Raw genomic sequence first — 19759 nt, forward strand, 5'->3', positions numbered from 1 at the left:
TTTATAAACTGGTGGAAGTTCTTCACACCCTTTGGAATGATTACTTCCACATTGTATAGTGTATCCTTTGAGGCATTGATGTAGTCTGTTCATTGTCACACCACTACAAAGTAAATTTTCATTTCATATTAGAGGACTGGTACCACCCTAGTCCATACTTGTAACAATAAAATGGTGTTTGCCAAAACAAATTGAGTAACTTCTGGTTATTCAATGTATTTGACAAATATAGATATCTCTCTGTGATCCTATCCTTGCAGCTTGCTGCCACTTTTATTAAATTTGTATGACTGTGGCACCTTGTTTGACAATGTTCTTTCAGCAGAGGTGTTATTTTTCATTCTCCATTCTTTGTTCTTCATCTTGTTGAAGAGGACAGCTGTATTTGCTTTCTCCTATCACATGGACTATGCAGTGAGCAGTTGATCTGGAAGCTCGTTAGGATCCATTACGAGAATATTCACTGCTAATGTCATGAATGCCATCACATTGTTTTATTCAGAGAGGAATTGTAATAAAAAAGATTAGAATGTAACTGGGAAGAAAAGGAGTGACTGAAGTTGAAATCCATGCCTTTTAAAGAAAAACACTTTTTGAAGCCGGAACTTTCCATGAACCTGTTTGGTTTCACTGAATCCAAACATATGGTGAAAATTCCTTGAGAACATGAGTATGCAAATCCTTACCACTAATATGTACATTTTCTTTGCTGACTATCAGAACTGGGATCCTTCTAGTACAAATTTGGAGAATAGTGTGGGGCAACATTTTCCCTTTAAATTCATTTTCTAGTCCAAAAAAAATTCCGATCTGAATTAAATTTACCATGTATTGCATGCTCCATTGTGAATTTAAATTTTCTATTATCCTGATTAACTTCTTATTTAATAAATCCGTTAGAGCTCTTTTAAAGCAACACAAATTTCATAAAGACAAACGGAGTGATGTGAATGAAGTAATTTTTGAAGTTTCCGAAAGTATCTGATAATATGCCATTAAAGCACAATATCATTTAGGAAGAGTATTCTGTCATGGATGAAGGATCAGGTAATAAACAAAAACAGGAATTAATGGGTCGAATGACCTACTCCTGCTCCTATCTTCTATGTTTCTATGTTTCTATGACTGGGATGCTGCAGTTAATCTTTATGATCAGTTTGGATGAAGGGATCAAGCGTAATAGGTCAAATCATGAAAGGTCACTGACTTGAACCTGCTAACTGGTTTCTCACTGTACAGATGCTACAATTGGTTTTTTTAACCTGCACAATAGTGTGAAATTGTTATTTAATTTAAGCCTTTAATCAGTGATTTTTAAAATGTTTTTAAGATGTAGAGAATGGGGAAGGAGCTTGCATGTGGTAGAGTTTTTCTTTGGCTTGGCTTCGCGGACGAAGATTTATGGAGGGGTAATGTCCACGTCAGCTGCAGGCTCGTTTGTGGCTGACAAGTCCGATGCGGGACAGGCAGACGCGGTTGCAGGGGAAAATTGGTGGGTTGGGGTTGGGTGTTGGGTTTTCCTCCTTTGTCTTTTGTCAGTGAGGTGGGCTCTGCGGTCTTCTTCAAAGGAGGTTGCTGCCCGCCGAACTGTGAGGCGCCAAGATGCACGGTTTGAAGCGAGACTAGCCCACTGACGGTGGTCAATGTGGCAGGCACCAAGAGATTTCTTTAGGCAGTCCTTGTACCTCTACTTTGGTGCACCTCTGTCACGGTGGCCAGTGGAGAGCTCGCCATATAACATGATCTTGGGAAGGCGATGGACCTCCATTCTGGAGACGTGACCTGCCCAGCGCAGTTGGATCTTCAGCAGCGTGGATTCGATGCTGTCGGCCTCTGCCATCTCGAGTACTTCGATGTTAGGGATGAAGTCGCTCCAATGAATGTTGAGGATGGAGCGGAGACAACGCTGGTGGAAGCGTTCTAGGAGCCGTAGGTGATGCCGGTAGAGGACCCATGATTCGGAGCCGAACAGGAGTGTGGGTATGACAACGTCTCTGTATACGCTAATCTTTGTGAGGTTTTTCAGTTGGTTGTTTTTCCAGACTCTTTTTTGTAGTCTTCCAAAGGCGCTGTTTGCCTTGGCGAGTCTGTTGTCTATCTCATTGTCGATCCTTGCATCCGATGAAATGGTGCAGCCGAGATAGGTAAACTGGTTGACCGTTTTGAGTTTTGTGTGCCCAATGGAGATGTGGGGGTGGCTGATAGTCATGGTGGGGAGCTGGCTGATGGAGGACCTCAGTTTTCTTCAGGCAGTTTCCGCAAAACAGGACGTCAAGCGCTGAAGAGCTGGCTCTGAATGGGCAACTAAAGTGGTATCGTCTGCAAAGAGTAGTTCATGGATTAAATGACAAGTTGACAGAATTGGATGAAAGAAGTGAATAATACAAGCTAGGTTTGGTGGAACATTAATTCAGAGAGGGAGAGTTGTATCTAAAATTATAAAGGATATGAAAGGTGTGATTGCTGTAACTGTGCAGTACAGAGGATGGAATTTTTGATTATCTTAAATTCTACCTGACGGCTGAAGATACCCTGCACTTTCTGTATTACTTTAAATTTGCTTTTGGAATTTAATGCAGACAAGTGTGAGATGTTGCATTTTGGAAGGACAAACCAAAGTAGGACATACATTGTAAACGGTAGGACACTGAGGAGTGCAGTAGAACAGAGAGATCTGGGAATACATGTACAGTACAACTCCGATTATCCAAAATGTTTGGGACCGGGTCCATTTCGGATAAACGTTTTTTGGAAAACCAGTCATTTAAAAAAATAATAATAACAGCCTGGTAGCGACTGTAAATCACTTATAACATTGTTTAAACAACAACAAACAACAAGCATTAAAATAATGTTAATTTCACCGATCACCAACACATCCCCACCGAGGCTATGCTGGGAGATTGAGGTCCCTGTTGCTGCCGGGAGCCCGAGGTCTGTTGCTGTCGGGGCCGGGAGCCTGAGGTCCCCAGTCAGTTAAGCTCTGAAAAATTTTGGATAAAGGAGGATTTTGGATAATCAGAGTTGATTGAACATAATGCACTGAAAGTGGTGTAACAAGAAGATAGATTTGCAAAGAGAGCTTTTAGCATATTGGTTTAGGTAAATCAAAGTATTGAGTATTGGAGTTGGGATGTCATGGTAAAGTTGTATAAGACATTGATGAGGCCAAATTTGGAGTATTGTGTGCAATTTTGGTTACCAAACTACATGAAAGATATCAGTAAGATTGAAAGAGTGCAGAAAAGATTTTCTGGAATGTTGCCTGGACTTCAGGAATGAAGATTCAAATTTTATTAAAATTTAGAACTTTATTTCCTGGACTATATAAGAATGAGGGGAGATTTGATAGAGATACTCAAAATTTTGAGGGGTCTAGACAGAGTAAATGCAACTATGCCTTTTCCACTGAGGTCAGGACGTGAGATACAAACCAGAGGATATAGGTTAAGGGTGAAAAAGGAAAAGTTTAGGAGGGACATAGGGGAAACCTCTTAATACAGAGAGTAGTGGGAGTGTGGGATGAGCTGCCAGCTGAAGTGGTGAATGCGGGCCCATTTTTAACATTAAAGAAAAATGTGGACAGGTACATGGATGGGAGATGTATGGAGGGCGATGGACTGCTGCATGTCAGTGGGACAAGGCAGAATAATAGTTCAGCGCAGACTAGAATTGCTGAAGGGTTATTTTCTGTGCTGTAATTTTTCTAATGTTCTAAATTTTTATCATGTTTATTGGCAAATTTAGAATCATTAAAGTGTTTTCTTTAAATTACTAGAATTACAGTCAATTAGATTAGATATTTTTGGGCCCTTTGTGAGACTGTTGTATGCTTGATTTTGGAGTCAATATGACCTGGGTTGAACAGTGTCTATGGGTCCTGTAGATTATTGCCTAAGACTGGAAATTTGTTGGAGGTGTGGCGCAGCATCATTAGGAAAGACTGAAAAAAAATTGTCAGACTATTGATACAGCCTGAATCTTAACCTGGTCTGCAGAGATTGGATTGTTGGTTAGGAACATATTTTATTTACCATGATGAAAATTTTTTTGTGGGCTTCAGTTGACAAAATTGAAGGTTTTAGCAAGTTGAAAAAGACCATACATTGTGGTTGGTGCTGCTCACTGCATTTCTGCAGAAATTGTGATCATAATGTGCTCTTAATGTATTGAGGGTAGATTGAAGCTTGATAAATAAATGAAGTACTGTAAAGGTGATCCTCATGCCTGTTGAATTGTATACTGATGACTTTGTGAAAGTTTAAAAAAAAAGACTGAAAATAGGAAGAAAAAAATTAAAGGGATCTTACACCAATACAGAATAGGTGCCGGACCTTTAGTCCACCATGTCCCCACCTCCTCTGGCAGCAAATTCCAGGAACGTACCACTCACAGTAGAAAATAAATGTAAAACTTACCTTGCCGTGTAAATCTGTTTTGAACTACTCCCCTGGCTCTTGCCCCAACCTTTAAAGCTACACCCTACAGTATTTGACATATCCAACCTGGGGAGAAAAAAAGACTATCTGCCCTAACTGTGCCATTCATAATCTTTTATATTTCTGATGTTCCAGAGAAAACAATCCATATTTGTCCAATCTTTCCTCATAGTTAATACTCCTCCAATCCAAGCAACATCTTGCTGAACCTTTTCCACGCCCTTTCAAAAGCCCCTACTTCCTCCCTCTAGTATGGTGACCAGAAATGCACACAATGTGGATGAACTAAAATTTTATACAGCTGCAACGTGACTTCCTGTCTTGTTAGTCAATGCATTGACTGATGAAGGCAAGTATGTTATGGTTGTGTTACAACCCACCCAAATGTGTTGCCACATTCAGCTTCTCCCCAAAATTCCTCCTGTACAGCAATGCTCCAAAGGGTCCTGCCACTTTATAACTTTTTGTTTGCATTTGAGTGAATTCTAGTAACGAGCTGCAAAACAGTAGATTTCCCATTTAGTAAGAGCAGGTCAAAATGGCTCAGACTTGCAGTGTTGCCTTGCTTTTATTTAAATACTCAGCAGCTTCTGTGTTTTGCCTTGCTTTTGTTTAAATTCTAAGCATCTTCTCTGTGTCTACATTCATTGTGGTTTAAGCCTTTTCTTTTATGTCAGCCCTTTTCAATTTTCCATAACCTTCCTTAATACATTATTAGTAGTTTTGAGATTTGCAAGATGAAATTCTCAGTCATAGATTAGCTCTAGAAAAGTTGTTTGGAAGAACTTCTGTGATTGATTGTTGGCAAGCCATGTGCAGCAGTGCTTGCGTCAGTAAATCGTCATTTGTAGTCAGTAATGCGTGTTGCAAGCTTTGTTGTGTGGTTGAAGTATAAACAGTGGATTAGAGCTCTATTGAGCCAGTAATAGATTTGTGCAGACATACCCATTATTCTGTTTCTCATCATCTCCATTTTCATTTATAATTATCATTGGGTAAATGACTGCCAGTTCTCTTTAGGTATTGTTTTACTGTAAAAATAAAGCATTGCATAAGTTTGTGGAGCATAGAACGCACAAAGTATAATTTCTTGTTTTGCACACAATCGATGCGCTTATTCTCCATTCCCTCTTCCTACAACCTTCACTATAAAAACCACAGAAAACCTTTCTGTTGACCCACTGTTATTTTAGCTGCCTCATTACTGACTTTTTTTTCTTCCAAAAATTATTCTCTGCAATATCATAGAGGAGGGAAATTTTGAATGCATTAATTGCAATGCTAGCAAACCAGGTTACAATCTGGCGCTATCAGTAAGGAGTTTGTACTCCCTTCAGGACAGACTGAATATCTTCTATGCATGGTTCGATGAGAAGAACAGGCTGATGCTAAAGAAAGTCCCCTGTCCCCCAATTAACCGGCCCCCTGCATAGTTGCGACTGACGTGAAGAGAACCCTCTCGTAAGCTAGTGGGACCAGACAACCTACCTGGTCAGGTACTGAAGGACTGCACAGACCAACTGATGGAGGTCTTTATGGACATCTTTAGCAAGTCATCGCAGCAGTCCATCATCCCCGCAGATTTCAAGACCATCACCATCATCTCTCGACCAAAGAGGGTGACAGAATCAGACCTCAATGACGATTGCCTTGTGGCACTGACCTCCACTATTATGAAATACTTCAAGCCTTTTGCAATGGAACATCTCAAAGTGCACCTCCCAGAGACACTGGACCCATTTCATTTCACCTATAAAAGAAACTGTTCCACTGATGATGCCACAGCCTTGTCCCTCCACTTTGTCCTGACCCATCTGGAGTCCAATGGCTCGTACACCAGACTGCTCTTCATTGACTTCAGACATTCATTCCCTAGAGGGTGTGAAGAAGCTGTCCTCACTGGGACTCAACACCCATCTCTGTAACTGGATTCTGGACTTCCGAACAAAAAGACCACTGTCTGTCCAGATCGGCAGCAGAATGTTGAGCCCCGTTCGCTGAGCACCTCAAGGCTGTGTCCTCATTCCACTCCTGTTCATGCTACTGAAGAGGACACGCAAAATCATTGAGGACCCCTTCCAGCACGCACGCGGCATATTTTAGCTACTCCCATTGGTAAAGAGATGCAGGCGTATCAGAGCCAGTACCACCAGGCTAAGAAACCGCTTCTTTCCTTGATCAGTGAAACTGCTGAATGACTAAATGAACCGCCCACACTAACTTTCTGATTGTTCATTTGTGTGTTAGCATGTTTTGCACTGAAAACTGGAGAACGCTGTTGCGTCGGGGTGTACTTGTGCATTTAGATGATAATAAACTCGAACTTGATTGAATAGCAGCAGACTTGAGGGAACTATGCTTGAAATGTTTTTTTAGTTGGTATACTGACGTTGTTTTGCTGAAGCAAATGATTCTTGTGCTTTTAAATTAGACTTTCAAAATTAGTCTCAGCTGTATGTCTTGCCCACATATGCAGTTTATTTAGAGTGAGGAAACAAATTTACAAATAGTGATGTGAACCAAAGGTGTCAGCAAAATAAGGCTAATGCTTCTTACTGGTGTGTAAATTACCATTAGCAATTGCTATATTTATTAATTGATGCTTATGACTGCCTTAAATCGCATAAAATCTATTAAACATCTAAATTGCAGGCATTATCTGTTCCTTTGAGTAGCCCATTATAAATAACATCTGCCAGAGCTTGAAGTCATTGTGAATACTTGATTTAAATATCTGAAACAATGATTTGCTATAAATGTTGCAGGTCTTCTATTTCCTCATAAATTCTGTTCTTGTTATTCATTTGAAATTGTGGTGTCAATAGATTTTAGCACAGATTTTTTCAACCTTTTTAAAATTTGGGGTTTCTCTTCATGATTTATTTTGTAGAGTACCATTAAAAATCACAAAATGGCACAGTGGGTATTCCTTGTGTAGTCATGAAGCTCCCTTGAAGATCCAAACATGAGATTATTGAGGAAGTCCTCCATCTGCAACAATTTCCATTGTGGTCTATTACTGCATTTTCTTTTGGGAAGCTTAACATGAAGGCATATTCCAATGCCTGCTTAGTTGATACATGGACAACTTTTCCTAACAGCAAAGCTAGAAGCAGCTATGCAAATGACCGTGTTTTGTGTATGGCTTTGTTATCAAGATGGCCAATATATGACCATATCAAAATTAGATCTCTTAACAATGTTTTACAAAAAGAAATAATGGACAGACATTGTAAAAACAGAGCAAAATCAGCAAGATACGAAAGATGAATTAAATTTTGAAGGAAGGCAAAGATTTTTAAGACCTTGTGTTTCAAAGAGTTGCAAATTTGCATATGGTCATCAGAAAAGGCCTTTCAGCCTAATTTATCAATGATAATGAGAACTCGGAGAGGCTGACAACACTGTGATATCTGTCTCTGAAGCCACTGACAGAACATCATTCAAGAGGGTGAACCCTCACAGGGCATCAGGCCCTGATCGCAGGGTACTGAAGATCTGTGCCAACCAACTGGCAAGTGTATTCACAGACATTTTCAATCTCTCATTGCTGAAGTCTGAGGTTCCCACCTGCTTCAAAAGGGATCAATCATCCCAATGTCCAAAAAGAGCAGAGTGATATTGCCCAGAAGCACTTGCATCTACTGCAATGAAATGCTTTGAGAGATTGGTCATGGCCAGAATTAACACGTACCCAAGTAAAGATCTGGACCCACTTCAATTCACCTATCGTCACAATCGGTCCACAGCAGGTACATTGCCACTGGCTCTCTACTCAGCTCTAGATCAGCTGGACAACACCACCATTCCTTCAGAGCTGGTCAACAAGCTCTGAAACTTGGACCTCTGCAAACCCCTCTGCAACTGGATCTTTGACTTCATTAGCAGAAGTCCATATGAATTGAAAACAACATCTTCTCATACTAACGATCAACACAGGCACATCTCAAGGATGCATACTTAACCCACTGCTCTACTCACTCTACATCCATGGCAGTGTGGCTAGGCACAATTCAAATGTTGTCTACAAATTTGCCAATGATACCATGGTCATTGTCAGAATCATAGACAGTAATGAGGAAGTGTACAAGAAGGAGATAAATCAGCTAGTTGAATGGTGTCACAACAAATTATCATTCAACGTTAGCAAAACTATAGAGCAAATGTGGACTTCAGGAGGAAATCCGGAGAACAAGAACCAGTCCTCATTGAGGTGTCAATAACTTCAAATTCTTAGGTGTCAATATCTCTGAGGATCTGTCCTGGGGGCCCCCATGTCGATGCAATCAAGAAAAAGGCTATCTGTGGCTATACTTGGTGAGGAGATTTTGCTAGTCCCCAAAGAATCTTGAAATTTTCAATAGGTCTACCATGGAGGGCATTCTGTTTGGTTGCATCACTGTCTGGTACGGCGATGCCAATGTACAGGTTAGGAAAAAACTCCATAGAATTGTTGACTCGACCAGACTGCACTCCATCAAGGACATCTACAAGAGGCAGTGTCTGACAAATGCAGCCTATATCCTCAAGGATACTAATCACCCAGGCCATCCCTTCTTCACACTGCTACCATCAGGAAAGAGGTACAGGAGCCTAAAGACGAGCACCCAGCAGCATAAGGACAGCTTCTTTGGTTTTGCCATCGCATTTCTGAATGGAAAATGTACCACAGACCCTACCTCACTTTCTCCTGTTTTCTTGCAATATTTTTTAACCATTATAATTCTAACTCCATCTACCACTACCTCTCTCTCCTCAATCCATATGCCTACTACCCTCTGTGTGGGAAAAACCTGATGAACTGTTCTGGCCTGCAACATGACTAATTTTTTTTCCTTTCACTAATGCTGAGCTGATTGTGTTGCTTGGATTCCAACATCTACAGTTTCTCGTATGTCTTTTATCTATGTCCTTCCTGATTTGAGGTCAAATAATTCTGTTAATTTCCTCACGTGTGTATATTCTATTGACCTACATAATTCCAAATATAAATTACCTGTTCTTGCCTATCTTGCACAAAATGTCATGGATGAGGCACATTGATACAGACTGTGAAAAATTAACGTTGACACGTTTGGTTTCTTTTATTCCACCCTCTCTGATTCCCACTCTCACATCTCTATTTCTCCCTTTTTAATTAAAGAAAAATGGAACCAGGAGGATTTGTGTTATCATGCCTCTGGATTCATTTCAGCATTTTCACATTACAATGTTGGCTGTGCATGCTCATTTCTGGAGGTGATGAAAGTTTTTTTTTGTCTGCTGTGATCCAGAGTTTAACTCTGAGCCCATCAATTGATTAAAAAGTCAGGGTCAAACCCAGTACTTTCAGAAGTAATACAATGAAATTTGTGCATACATTGCAGTTGATATATAGTAAAAGAAGCAGAAAAGCATTTTGACTCCTGCAGTTAACAGTTCTGCTAGAGTTATCCAAATTGCAGTAGTCTTTGGTTAAAAATATTCAACAAAATGTGGTGTTTTTAATTGGACCAAAGGCTCTTGTGACCTTGTTGTTTATTCATCTCCTTTAGTATTCCATTCAGTCTTTTCAGCCTGAATTAATTGGTTTTTTTAATGCTAGTTTCATAAAATGCCAAAGCAATGCATGCAAACAATTTAAATAGGTAAGAAACCAATCAATCTCACTTTGAACTGGCGTGTCAATCTAATCTTGTCAAAACTTTCAAGATTTGTTCAACTTTAATAAATTTAAAGATGAGGTTGATTCATTAACAAGTGTGGAGATGTAATTTGCAAAATATTTTAATATTACACAAAATTTCCTTTAGTATACCATAAGACAGACAAAGATTTGCTATCATCAGATATTTGCCCAATGCCCATTAAAGCCAGAGAAAGAGAAATGAGAGAGTACCCCCAGAGTCACTGCATGTCCATGGTTTTGCCTCATGCCTCCTGCAGCCTCCACAGCCAAACCATCAGAACCCAAGCTCCAGATGCACACCTCTGACACAATCAGGAAGCCTCCAGCACCCTTGGCACCCTCTTGCATATTTGTTCTGAAACCCAGTCTTGAGCCATTCTCGAACAGTCCACAGCCTGGTGTGAGCCTTTTGACTCCAATCACCAGGAGATCGTGGCCTATGTGGGTTCCTCACCTTGAGCCACCAACAGTTTGCCTGTATGATCTTCAGCCTCAGAAGTCCTCTGGTCCGCTGCCCTGGTCAATGTCCCATAGGTAGTCTCCTCTGATTCTCCTCAAACCGGTGGGCGGGGAGGGGGGGTGATTTTCCATGTTTTATTATGCTCTGTGCCAGTCTTCCGCTTTCCGGAGTCTGCAATCCATCATAGCTGCTGCTGATCACGTGCCAAAGGCCGCGGTCACGGAATTTTACAATAAACCACCGTTGGTTCCTTTAACAGGCCATTTAAAGACTGGGTGGAGCTGACACGGCAGTAGTACTGGGTGGTTGAATCCCATGAGGAGCACTGTAACTTCGTTCCCCGCGTGTCTGCACCAACGGCAGCGCTGCGGTTTACAGCGACTCCGGCATTACTACCATTTTTTCAGACATCTTATAATGCAATAAATTGTACACTAATAGCAGAAAAGGTGTCAGAAATTTGCTGATAATCAAGACAATGAGGGAAACTAAATAAAATTTTGGGGTCTCCATCGTATTTCTTCTGAAAACTAGAATATACATGCCAATGACCCTTTTGTGCGGTAGAGAACTGCACTTTTTTTGCATGATAAATGACCTACAAAGATAGTAATGACATAATGACCTCCATGGTTCCAGTGTTTTCTCAGGTCTGATAAACCAAAATGGAATTTATTTCCCTTCCTATTATAAACTGTGCAGTGAAAGACTAATTGCAATTATGTTTTGTTCATGTACTGTTGTTCCAGGGGAAGCAGATATCCTTTGTGTATTTACAAGTTGTGTGACCTTGTATGTGCTGAAGACCATGCCAGTTAATATTTTGGCAGTTATAATATTTTCTCTGGTAATTGGTTGGAACCTAGCAGGGTTGCATGAGAATATACAGACCAGCGGGATATTTGTGAATCATTTTATGCCAATTGAGTTGAACTTCCCCTAACTCCATAAAGTTGCTTTACAGTCATTAAACAAAAGTAATGAATCCAAAATGATGGGAATAATGTATGCTATTGGTGAAACTCGAAAGTCTGCAGACACTGTGGTTGAAGTAAAAACACAATACTGGAGAAACTCAACTGATCTAATAGTGTCCTTTATAGAAGAAAGATAAAAATACTTACCAAATGTATATTTTTATTGGCTTTTAATCTATGTTTTCATTGGAATAAAGAATGTTATTTATCTGCAAAAAAATATTATCAGTGTGAGAAATTAACTTTCAATATAGCAGAGGTGTAAAGTAAAAATTGACTGGTTTTGGAGTAGAATTTATAATATTGCAATCTTTTTGTACCAAGCCTTCTGATCTTTGTCGACATATTGTGGGACTGTCTTAATTTTTTTCTCCCCATTGATGTAAATAACAGACTGTTTATGAGGCTGAAATGCTTCTGTTTATTAGAGTATTAGTAATCTTATCTGGTTCTCTTTTACGTCGAATCAAAATATTTAAACTGCAGCACTGCAGCTGGACTTAAATGTGTAATTGTTCAGGAGTCCCAAATATTATCTACAAGTCATCAGTGTATATATGATATCTGAGACAACTGTGATGTGATAAGAGGATAGAATGAGACTAGTGGTCTTAAGTTAGACTTTGACAGCATGCTGTTTCTTTTAATTTATGGGAAATAAGTATCTTTTATCTCTTTATTACGTATCCATTTTCCTTTTATTTTCTATTTTGAAAGAATGCAAAAGTTGCAAACAGTTTTGATGATTGGTTCATTTTTTATTCATGTCCAGTGGCTTTTGGAAACCCAGAATATGATTTGGCAATGCTCATGGCAACTTCTGGACTTGTTGGCTAATTTATAAATGGGAATTTGGACTGAAATGACAATTGCTTTAAAGACATGGAATTCTATTATTTAACTTGAAAAGTAATATTTTGAAATGTTATTTTCAAATTCCCTTTAGTTTTCAGTTTTGATAAAATTATTTAGTAAAGCGGCAGAGAATGAAGATGATAATTTTGAAGTTTACTAAGCAGCTCAGCAGAATGATTTTGCTAGTGTGATGCCATATGGCAAATTCCTGAAAAAGAACATACAATCATTCTCTTGGCTCACACACAGTTGTCCAGGCAACCATTGAGCAAAGCAGGACAAACTTCTTATTGTGCCAGGATCATTTTAACCCACCTAAGGGATTTCTGCACATTTGTGAAACGTGACAGCTCTCCATATGTAGAAACGAGAACTTGAAAATAAATACATCATTCAGGATATTGGAGCTGTTTTCCTTTAAAAGTTTGTCAATTGTCTCATCTTACTTCTCCCTCTTCAGTTTGTGAAGAAATCTTTCTGTTAGAAGATTTGGAGAGAGGTGAAAAAGTGCAATTGCACATAATATTGAAATTGAAGAGAAGAATTGTGAAGGTAGACTGGTTAATTTCCTTTCATCATTTTTCCCTGATATGGTACTTGTGGGGAAAAAAAATAAAAATAATAATATTAATAATAATAATAATGTCATGCAGTACACAAAACTGCTGGAGAAACTCATCAGGTTGCACAGCATCTATAAGAACTAAAGTGTAACCAATGTTTGTGGCCTGAGCCCTTTGTCAAGGTCTGATCAAAAAGCAGGCAGGCATCACTTTTTCACTATACACGGTGAGTAAAATAAAAGTTTAAATAAAGTGTAATGTGGGGAGTATGGCCATGCGAAGGATCTAGTCAGGCATGGGTTGGAAGAACTCTTCATAAAGTCACCAGACTAAAGATTTTACATGCTAAGAATAGAAAATGACATGTAAGAAAAGCAAGACCCAAAAAAACTAGGGCTGAAGACGTTCAAAAGTCACTGAGATCGTCAAGAAAAAGTCCACAAGGGAGTGGTGAAGAAGGTGCTGCCATGATATCGAAACAGACTCAAATAGATGGGAGGTTGACATCTGATCTGCAAAAGTTGCTGAAAACAATGGAAACATTGAGTAGGTGATTTTCTAAGGTAGAAAATGTGCTGAGAAAGGTGGCAGAAAAAATATTGGTAATGGCAGTGATGTTTGAAAACCTGACGACTCAGGTGGACCAGGTTGAAAATGACCTGATAACAATGGCTCAGGAGAAACTGCAGGCCCTGGAAGAAAATGCAATGGCATGAAAACTGGATCAACAACTACTGCTGGATAAAATCGATCCTATGGAGAATTTCAGCAGAAGAAATAATGTGCATATCATCGGGCTGAAAGAAGGGACTGAAGGCAATGATCTGGTGGGGTTCTTTGAGGAAAGGATTCCACAAGTGTTGGAAACAGGAAGATTCAAAGAAAACTGTCTTCTTGAAAGAGCCCACTGGACCCTTGGCCCCAGAAGACCAGATGATCAAAGACCATGATCAGTCTTGGTAAGATTTTTGAGTTGTCAGGATTGGGAGGCAAACCTAAGAGCAGCAGGGAAAATAATGGCCCAAGTGGAGTTGGAAGGTGGAAAAGTGCTGTATTTCTTTCAAGATCTTAGTGCAAACTTGGTTAAGCAAAGAAAGGAATTTGATGGCATTAAGCGACAACTGTAAACGTAGAACATAAAGTACTCAATTCTATATTCAACGATGTTGAGGATCGATGTGTCAGGGTGACCTCAAATTTTGCAAATTGCCAAAGGAAGTAGAGAGATATATGCAAGGAGTATTAAAAATAAACACAGAATAGATTCCAGAAGAAAAGAAATACGAAAAAGTAAACTTAAAAATTTTGGTAAAAGTAAATAGTCTTTTATTGGTTAATTAAAGTAGTATTGTAATGTATAAAGAGAGCTCAGGAGAGGGTGAATGCTTAGTAAAATAGTATAAGGGTGGATTCTCCAATTTAAGGGGGTTAATGGTATTGGAGAAGGAGAGTTCTTACAAAATGGTGCTGAAGTTAAGGGGAGGGGTTTTCTTTTAGATAGTACTGCAGGCTTTTTTTGTGGGGTTCTGGGGTTTCTTATTTATGTCTCTGTCAGTGTAGGGGCATTGCATGTGTTTTTAAAAGGGAAAAACAATCTCTATGAATAAGCAGAAGGGTCATATGGCAGAGCTGGATATGTGTAAATATGAGTAAAATTAAATGGACCCATAAAAAGGAGGAGTCTCTTGGCAGGCTTGAAAAAAAAAATAAAGGCAGACATAGTTTTCCTACAGGAAATACACTGTACAAATTGGAATGTAATAAATTAAAAAGGGACTGGGTGGGACAAGACATTTAATCTTTCAACTCCAAAGCAAGATGGGTGCCAATTTTAATTAACAAAATATACTGGTGTTGGTTGAGGACACATCCATTGATTCAGCAGGAAGATTTGTAATGGCACATTGTCAGAGAAATGCAGAATCCTGGACACTTCTAAATATTTATGCTCCAAATTTTGATGATGAATTCTTTATGCAGAATTTTGTCTTAAAAGCAGAAGGAAGACAAAATGTATTGGCTGGCGGAAGATTTTAATTTCTGCTTGGACCCCACCTTGATAATTCAGCAAAGACAGTGACAAAAGCAAAACCTGCAAAAGTTACTTTACCTTTGATGAAGGATTTAAATTTGAAAGATTTATGGCGACAGTCACATCCCAGGGTGAGAGATTATTCATTCTACTCAAAGATTCATGACTCTTGTATGAGAATTGATTTTTTTTATGTCTGCACAATTGGAAAGCAAGTGGTTGAAACCGAGTACCTGACTAGATTGATATCTGATCATGCACTGCTGACCCTAGCGATACTGATACCAGAGAAATAAAAGAGTGTTTATAGATGGCGTCTTAATTCTATGCTGTTGAGAAGGATGGATTTCTATAATTTTATTAGGAGTCAAGTAGAATTGTTTTGTGAAACAAATTGTCCCTCTAATAATGAGAGTTTTTAATATGGATACACTAAAGGCTTATTGAATGGGACAAATAATTTCATATTTAAAAAAAATAAAGAAGGACATTAATGATCTGAGAAAGAAATAATAGAGCTGGAAACAGAGATGGGGTTCGAAAGATGAATGTAAAATCTTGGAAAATAAAAAAAATTGAAATAGAATACATTACAAACGTAGAAAGTATAAAGAATGATTTTAAAATCAAAACAAATATTTTGAATTGGGAGATAGAGCACATAAAATTCTGTCATGGCAATTAAAGGTGGAAGAGACATCAAGGATGATTAATGCAATCCAAACAGTCTGATAAATTAACATATAATCTGAAAGGCAACAATGATACCTTTAAACAATATTATACAAGAACTGTATAAGTCGGAATTCCTAGGTGATTCTAGGGAGATGGATGAATTTACCTCATTCAATAAATTGTCAAAATTGGAAAATAAAGATCAGATGGAATTGGATGTCCCCTTTACCAGAGAAAAGATTGAAAAATCCTTGAATACATTACAGCAAAAATAATAAATATACAAATGCATATTGTATTGTGTGCAAACTTACTAACCCAACCATCTGGAATTTCATCGAATTCACCGTGGATCCCGTGCATCTTCACCTTCTTGATCAACCTATCATGAAAAAGCTTGTGAAATGTCTTAAAAATCCATGAAGATAGCATCCATTGGTCTACTTTCATCAGCCACCTTTGTCACCACCTCAAAAAAAAACATTCAATTAACATTACAAGACATGACCTGCCTTGCTGACTGCCCCAAAGCAGGCCAAGCCTTTCCAGATGCACGGAAATTCTATTTCTAAGTATTCTTGCTGATAGACCAGCAAGCCTCACATCTATGATAGAAAAGCTATCATTTCCTGGATTATCACCATTTTCCTTCTCAAACAAAGGAACAACTGGCTAATCTCCGGTTATCTGGGGCCTTACCTGTTGTCAGTGAGGATACTGATGCAGAGTTTTGAGTGCTGCTTGACCTGCTGAACATTTCCATAATTTTTTTTCTGTTACTTCAACTTTGCAGCTTTTGCTATTCTTTGATTTTGGTTTTTCATAGAATTTGTCCCTATAGATTCAAATAGAATAACCTTAGTGTCCTTCACCTCTGGAAGCTTCAGCTGAGAAGAGTACATATTTATAGTTGAGAATCCCAGTGTCATCCAAATTAAATTTAAGATAAACTAGCGGTTTCCTACGATGAAAACTGATTGTTTGTACACGTTGCATAGTATTTAATTTCACAATGAACAACTCATGATATAGATGACATTGCAAAAACTGTTTGCACAAGCACATTGTTTGCTCAAGGAATTCCCCAGCTCTTCTTTCCAAGGAAATTCTGGAGGTTTAATAAATTGATTATTGCTGTTTGCTACAGTTGTCTCTGGATGATAGCTGACTTCGTTACTTTTTCAAGATTTTTATTTCTTTTTGCATGCCAATTTATTTTCCCAGTCTAATTGTCTGCTTTTTAGGATGTGGTTCTGTGAGTGCTGGCATCACTCTCTAATATTGCATCCAAATCAGAGGTTCCCAAACTTTGTTGCCCTCCACACCCTTTCTTAAAGCAGAAATCTTGGTTAAAACCTTGTTTGCAGTTATTTTTAAGTGGGGTGTGTATGGGGATAGAAAGAAGTGTCATAGTGGAAACCATTTTGACTTCACTGCTCTTTGTTTGGAAACCTAGGTGAGCATTATTCACTCATGATCCCTAGATTGAATAACCTTCCAACATATATCATAATACAACATGTGAAAAGGCTCCTCTTTGAAGAGAGCTCATTGCTAAGTCTAATCTTGAACTCGTGCAGAAATATTTGTGGCAATTTAGCGCCCAAGAATGAGGATCATTGCTTAAATGTCCATTCTTAATTTAGAAGTGCTCCAACCAATTTTATTTGATGCTGTCACAGAAAGAACATGCAAGCCACCCAGAGATAAGAACTGAAACCAGATTTCTGGAGCTGAGAGGCAGCAGCTCTCTCATATTTGCCATTTATTGAGAATTAAGGCATGTAATTGGCCATTTACTTCCCACTTGGATATTCTCTGGAGACTCCCTTCTTATTCAACACTACCTGCCCTTCAACCACATCATCTGTAAACTTGGCCACAAAGCCCTCAATCATAATTTAAATTATTTGCATACATTTTTAAAAAGTAGCATCCCCAGCACCAACCTCTGGGGAATGCCTCTAGTCAGAGGCAGCCAGCCAAAAATCAAAATTGTCAAGAACCTGCCAAGAAATTCATTGTTTTGTGGCAGCATTACAGATCTAAAATTGCCATATGCTGTATTATATTTTTAAAAATAAAATAAATAAATTACTGCAAAGGAGAAAGTGAGGTAGTGACTGCAGTTCATAGTTCATTCAGAAATCTGATGGGTGAAGGGAAGAATCTGTTTTTATACTATTTGACATTCATCTTCAGGCTCCTGTACCTCCCTTCCTGATGGTAGCAGTGAGAAGAGGGCATGGTCTGGGTGGTGAGGGTCCTTGAAGATGGAGGTTAGTTTCTTGAGACACCACCTCTTATAGATGTCCTAATGGAATTCCATGATTGCACAGGCAGAGTTCACAAATCTCTGTAGAAGAGATCCCTGTAGCACTCCACTAGTCACTGACCTCTAGGCAGAATACTTTTCTTCCACAATTACTCTGCTTTCTTCCTACAAGCCAGTTTTTAAAAAGTCCACACAGCCAAGGTTCCACTGATCCTGTACCTCATGACTTTCTGAATGAGTCTCTCGTTGGGGACCTTGACAAATGCCTTGGCCTACCCTCATCATTTTCTTTTGTTACCTCTTGAAAAAACTCAATTAGACTTCACAAAGCCATGCTAACTATCCTTGAGTAGGCTGTACTTCTCCAAATGCTCATAGATCCTATCCTTAAGAATCCTCTTCATTAGTTTGCACACCACTGACGTAAGACTCACTGGTCTATAATTTCCAGGATTCTCCCTATTACCTTTTTTAAACAAGGGAATTACAGTTTCCAGTCTCTGATCCTCTGGCACTTCCCCTGTGGCCAAAGAAGACTCAAAGATCATAGTTACTGCTCCAGCTGTCTCTTCTCTCACTGGGGTATATTGCGGCTGGCTCCTGGGTCTTATCAATCTTGATGTTTTTAAGAAGATCCAACACTTCCACTTCCTTAATCCCCATACAGTACTATTCAATTTTGATTTTCATTTTCTCTTGAAAATACTGACACAAAGTATTCATTTAGAACCTCCTCTGCCTCCAGACACATGGCCTTCTTTATCCTTTAGCAGCCCCACCATCAGAGAAGACATTTTAGAAACTGAATTAAAAGTCAGGAAAATTAAAAAAACACATTGCTACAAATACAGAGAAGTAGAGGAATCCACTTACCCCCCAAAAAAACAATCTTCAACTCGCATACAGTAAAGGAGCAGTGTCAAAAATCAGTATTTGTGGCACATCAGTAGATAGACTATACATTTTCGTATTAACCCTCACAAATCAGAAGTCCCAAAGTCTATTAATTTTCTAAGTTAGTTGATCTCAGTAAATGAGCATTTTAAACATTTCCAATAGGGCAAGTGATGGAAGTGTGTGTAGGGGAACACCTTGCACCCAGTGATCATAATGCCATTGGTTTCAAGAGAATAATGATAAGGATAGGTCTGGTCCTTAGGTTGAGATTCTGAAATGGAGAAAGGCCAATTTTAAGGAAACGAGAAAGTATCTGGTAAACATGGATTGGGACAGGTTGTTTATTGGCGAAGGAGTGCTTGGTAAGTGGGAGGCCTTCAAAGGTGAAAATTTGAGTGAACAGAGTTTGTCAGTTCCTATCAGGATTAAAGGGAAAGTTAAATAGCACAGGGAACCTCTGTTTTTTGAGGAATATTAAGGATCTGGTTAAGAAAAAGAGAGAGGTGTATAGTAAGTATAGGCCTCAAAGAGCATTTAAGGTACTTGAGCAGTATAAAAATGCAAGAAAAAATGAGGTTGCTTTGGCAGACAACATGAAGGAAAATCTAAAGGACTTCTACAGGTATATTAGAGCAAAAGGATAGGAAGGAACAGAATTGGCCCTCTTGAAGATCAGAATGGTTATCTAGAATAAATCAGGAAGATCTTAAATGGTTCTTTTTGCATCTGTGTTTCCTTAAGAGACTGACACAGTCTATAGAAATGAGGCAAACAAGCATTTGATGCGATGTACTTGAACTTGAGTCAAATAAGGTTGGGTAAATCCCCAGGGCCTGACAAGATATTCCCTTGGGTCTTGAGGGAGGCTAGTGCAAAATTTGCAGGGACCTTGGCAGATATATTTAAAACCTCCTTCGC

At 38.9% G+C, this 19759-nt stretch overlaps 1 protein-coding gene across 8 annotated transcripts in view; it reads left to right on the forward strand.

The window, feature by feature from the left end:
* Nucleotides 1-19759, forward strand: part of hdac4 (histone deacetylase 4) — a 481405-nt gene that overhangs the window by 54584 nt on the left and 407062 nt on the right. Inside the window, exon 1 of one of the 8 annotated variants that reach the window (XM_069934291.1) lies at nucleotides 15013-15125. The exons of the other annotated variants lie outside the window; for them this stretch is intronic. Within the exon in view, the coding sequence (XP_069790392.1) occupies nucleotides 15104-15125 (22 nt within the window). The 5' untranslated portion in view covers nucleotides 15013-15103. Of the gene's footprint in view, nucleotides 1-15012; nucleotides 15126-19759 lie in introns of those variants that run through there. 8 annotated transcript variants of the gene reach the window in all.

This window comes from Narcine bancroftii, chromosome 4 (assembly GCF_036971445.1).
Source record: "Narcine bancroftii isolate sNarBan1 chromosome 4, sNarBan1.hap1, whole genome shotgun sequence".
Taxonomy (NCBI): domain Eukaryota; kingdom Metazoa; phylum Chordata; class Chondrichthyes; order Torpediniformes; family Narcinidae; genus Narcine; species Narcine bancroftii.